Raw genomic sequence first — 1518 nt, forward strand, 5'->3', positions numbered from 1 at the left:
TCCCCCCCCCCCCCATGCCCCCTGCCCCGGCCCCCCAGCGCCCGCCCCGCCATGCCCCGCCATGCCCCGCCATGCCCCGCCATGCCCCGCCCACTCCCCGTCCACTGATCCTTACAGCTCAGGGTCACAGCTCCAGGGCAGGTACGTCGCTCCTCCACAGGCTGAGCAGTGCATGCTGGGTGATTTCTCTCCCTTGTTGTGCTGTTGGGTCTGGGGGACTCAGTGGGTTCACCTCTGACCTCTGACCTCTGAAGACCCCGAGTGCCTTCTCTGTGAAGGGTGACGTACGTCCTGCAGAGACGGAGTTTGACAGAACACGTGGTCATTCCACTGACCATTAGTTACTGACCTGTAACACACACTAACAAAATACACTGTTTAAACCACAATGACTGATTAGTCCTTATTAACTTATTAACTTATTAACTTAGTTGTTTTGAGGAAAGAATTTAGATCAACGTCCTCATCGTAGACTTTGTATAAAGTGTAGCCTTAAAATTAGGGCTGTAAGAAAAAAACGATACATTTTAATATCCTGATATTTCCTCTCCTGATCCCAGATCAATGTCCTCAGTCATTGATCAGTTATTGATTTTAGTCCAATCTTCCTGGTGTTGGTTCATGTTCGTGTTCGTGCACTGGGGGGGGGCAGAGTCTGAGACTAGGATCACACTGGGACTACAGCTACACTGGGAGGGGGGGGGGGGAATAATTTCAATATATCACAGTGACTATAGTATCACAGTGTATCACAATATATCGTATCTTTGCCCCTGTATCATATCACCAGATTCTTGCCAGTTTGACGTCTATAGAAAAAAGAACCAGGTTCCTCCAGGTTCTTGCAGGTTCTTCCAGGTTCCTCCAGGTTCCTCCAGGTTCCTCCAGGTTCTCTGTTCTGTCCCAAACAAACACTTCCTCCGTCTTTAATAGTTTCTCACTGCACTGCTTCACACAGTAAACGTGTCTTGTTTTAAAAACAGCAGCTCCCTCTCTAACATGCACGTGTTGCTGTGCACGTGTCCTGAGCATGTAAGGATCAGACCCTGTGGTCACTGACTGCTGTGGGAGGTTCTGACCAGTGGATCCTTCAGCGTCTTCTTCTCTGTTACTGGATGATCAAAAACCCTCCGTGTTTTCCTGCAGCCCAAACTGCTGAGGCCGACTCTGTTGTTGGGAGAGGAGCTGGTGATGGACGGCATGAGGGTCCACCTGGTCCCCGACGGCCGCGAGGAGGCCACGGGGCTGATGGGAGGTCCTCCCCTGCTGCCCGCCGAGGGGGCCATCTTCCTCACCACGTATCGACTCATCTTTAAGGGCACGCCCTCTGACCCACTCGGTAAGAAACGTTAAAAGACTTGAACGTGTCATTCAGTAACGACGCATCGTGAATTCATTAAAAATCAATACAAATGAGCGACGATTCCCATTGGTTGAAGTGAAAAAAAATAAATTAAACAATAAAGGAGTCACTGGTCATACCATGACACTACACACTCTAGTCCAGTAGGTGGCAGT

General features: G+C 50.0%; 1 protein-coding gene across 1 annotated transcript in view; it reads left to right on the top strand.

Annotated features, from left to right (window-relative positions):
- Window positions 1-1518, top strand: part of sbf1 (SET binding factor 1) — a 48265-nt gene that overhangs the window by 37387 nt on the left and 9360 nt on the right. The window contains 1 exon segment of the mRNA XM_025057174.1: window positions 1083-1339. Within this exon segment, the coding sequence (XP_024912942.1) occupies window positions 1083-1339 (257 nt within the window).

This window comes from Cynoglossus semilaevis, chromosome 8, assembly GCF_000523025.1.
Source record: "Cynoglossus semilaevis isolate Cse_v1.0 chromosome 8, Cse_v1.0, whole genome shotgun sequence".
NCBI classification, from domain to species: Eukaryota; Metazoa; Chordata; class Actinopteri; order Pleuronectiformes; family Cynoglossidae; genus Cynoglossus; species Cynoglossus semilaevis.